The sequence below is a fragment of the Lycorma delicatula genome, chromosome 4 (genome assembly GCF_047948215.1).
Source record: "Lycorma delicatula isolate Av1 chromosome 4, ASM4794821v1, whole genome shotgun sequence".
Lineage (NCBI taxonomy): Eukaryota > Metazoa > Arthropoda > Insecta > Hemiptera > Fulgoridae > Lycorma > Lycorma delicatula.
The window spans coordinates 2,169,070-2,171,783 of NC_134458.1; the positions used below are offsets into that span (position 1 = coordinate 2,169,070).

The 2,714-nt window shown below is 47.2% G+C and overlaps 1 protein-coding gene across 1 annotated transcript; it reads left to right on the plus strand.

Annotated features, from left to right (window-relative positions):
* Positions 1–996: 996 nt before the first annotated feature.
* On the plus strand, positions 997–1,848 carry LOC142323493 (uncharacterized). The gene has a single exon (XM_075363224.1). It carries the CDS (start codon positions 997–999, stop codon positions 1,846–1,848), a length of 852 nt encoding a protein of 283 aa, XP_075219339.1.
* Positions 1,849–2,714: the final 866 nt, after the last annotated feature.

Consider the following 2,714-nt stretch of genomic DNA (forward strand, 5'->3'; position numbering starts at 1 on the left):
AGGGCAATGGCAGAGCGCAAGAAGCCTGGAATGATAGCTGTAGACACTTCTGCCATTATGGATGACGAATACGATACTCAGACCAATAAGTATACTGTTTTCTACGACTCGACAGAGAGCGACAGGGCTGCTGCTGGGTGTATACTAGGCGCGGTCAAGAAGATCTTACTAAGGGCCCCTAATGCGGCGTTCGTTCTGCCAAGTGGTCCTATTGGTGTCATGATTAAGAAGATGGTTATCTATCTGTTCAGGACTAGTGAGACGCCTGGATTGATGGTAGAGCAGAAAAAGACTGAAGAGAGTAGGACGCGTTCTAGATCCGCTTCTGCTCGGCGATCAACACCTCTTGTGGAGGGCAGCAAAGTGGTGGTTGTCCGGTCACAGGGCAAGTCGTATGCTGATCTACTCGGGACTGTAAAGGATAAGATCTTTAAAGACGAGGCAGTGGAAATCCTGTCCCTTCGCAAGAGTAGAAATGAAGACTTGGAAGTCAAAATTAAAGATGCTAAAGATGCGGCTCAGTTTACCGCAACATTGAGAGACAGGGCTTCTGACCTTCAAGTGGATTTTCGTACTAAGGGCGACCGACGCGCAGTGGTGCACGTTAAAGACATGGAAGAGAGTATCACAGCGCAAGAATTAAGCGAGGCTATTACGGCTGTTATTGGAGACACTGAGTCTTTCAGAATTACCTCATTACGGCAGGCTTATGGAAATACTCGAAATGCGACAGTAATAACCAATCAGAGGGCTGCAACTAAGTTAATTTCCAGTAGAATTAAGGTCGGCTGGGTTCACTGCCGGGCTTATATGATGTGTCAAAGATGCTAGCCGCTGATCACACGAGTACGTTAAGGGCCTGGATAGGTCAACCCTTTGTTACAACTGCGGTCAGAAAGGCCATGTGATAAGAGACTGCAAGGAGGCCACTAAATGCCTTGACTTCAACGGCACAGACCATCGCACGGGAGGAGTGCAGTGTGGACTACCTAAATAATGGCTAAAATAATACTATCTAACGCCAACAGGAGCATTCTTTCCCACGATCTGGTGGGGGAGACTGCGAACGATCTTGAGGTTGACTTTATAGTCACCACAGAGCCCAACCTGAGAACGGCGGCCAGAGGTGATTGGTGGGCTGATGCGGTTGGAGATGTTGCTATCAGTAATGTCTCCGGCCGTCTTGGCTGGCACCTACTTCATAGAGGTGAGGGAATTCTGGCAGTAGCACTCCCGGACTTTGTCCTTATAGCCGGTTATGTAAGTCCAAACATTAATATCGGGGACTTTGTGCAGTACATCAACGATTTGCAGCGAGTCATACAGCGGGCACCTAGTAGACCTATACTCTTAGGCGACTTTAATTGTAAGTCCATTTTAACTGGCAGCTCTTATACCAATGCAAGGGGACGAATCTTCATTGACATGATGATGACCACAGGGCTGATCTGCCTGAATGACTGCACTTATACCTACGAGGCAAGAGGCCATAGATCAGTGCTGGATCTTACGCTGGTGGACGGCAGATGGAATCCTTCCGTCTTTAGTTGGAGCGTTCTTGAATCTGAAACCGGAAGCGATCACCTAGCAACTTTGCTTGTTATGGAAGGCGCAAGACCTTCAACATCAGCCACTGCACGATTTAGATTTAGTCCAAGACAAGTTGAGGTGGTGGTTAACAAGATTGCCAGGACCCTATCTGATGGAAGAATAGTAACGCCGCAAGTCCTTCAAGAATCAATTATTACAGAACTGTCTAGAGTCCCGCAGTTTGGAGGGGGTCGTCACCCAGTATACTGGTGGACGTGTGAAATTGCAGATCAGCGGAGTGTTACAATTTTGGCGTAGGAAAAAGCAAAGGCTGCGGCCCGCTGGCGGTGCGCCATATGAACAGGCGAAGGAAAGATTTGTCCAAGCTAGGCGTACTTTGAATCATCTAATAAAGACTAGTAAAAGAAACTGTTGGAAACAGCTGTGTGCTGACTTGATTCAGACCCGTGGGGACAGGCATACAAAATAGTAATGAAGAGACTAGGACGCCGCTTGCCTGTCCTAGTTACAGAAACAGCCAGACTGCATCTTCATAGCCTCTTCCCTGTTCAAGACGAGGGACATACGGACATAATAGACTGTGAAGCTAAACGCTTTACACAAAACGAGGTCGCTATTGCCGTTTCAGGCCTGAAGGATAAAAAAAGTCCGGGTCCGGATGGAATCCCGGCTGCCCTCCTCTAAGGATTAATGAAGATAATCCCCTGGGAAATCACTGACGTGGCCAATTATGGCGTACAAAACAAGACTTTCCCCGCAAGCTGGAAGGAGTCACGGACTGTTTTCCTGCCTAAGAAGTCCGGTAATCAAGAAATCATTAGCTATCGGCCGTTGAGTCTCATCAATAATATGGGAAAGGTTGCCGAGCGCTTGGTAGCGAACAGACTTATCCAAGAATTAGAGTCCAAAGACGGGCTTCATGATAACCAATTGGGTTCAGGAAACATAGATCCACGCTGCAAGCTCTGGAAAAAATTACCAACTGGGTATTGTCTGTCAGATCTTGTACGTGGCGTACCAGAAGAATCCCGTTGCTTATTCTGTTAAGATATCAAAAATGCCTTTGGATCGGTCCGGTGGGATACGATTATAGGAGCTCTCACGGACAAACAGATTAGTTCCTATATCAAAAGACAAATACGAGAATATCTGACTGATAGGTG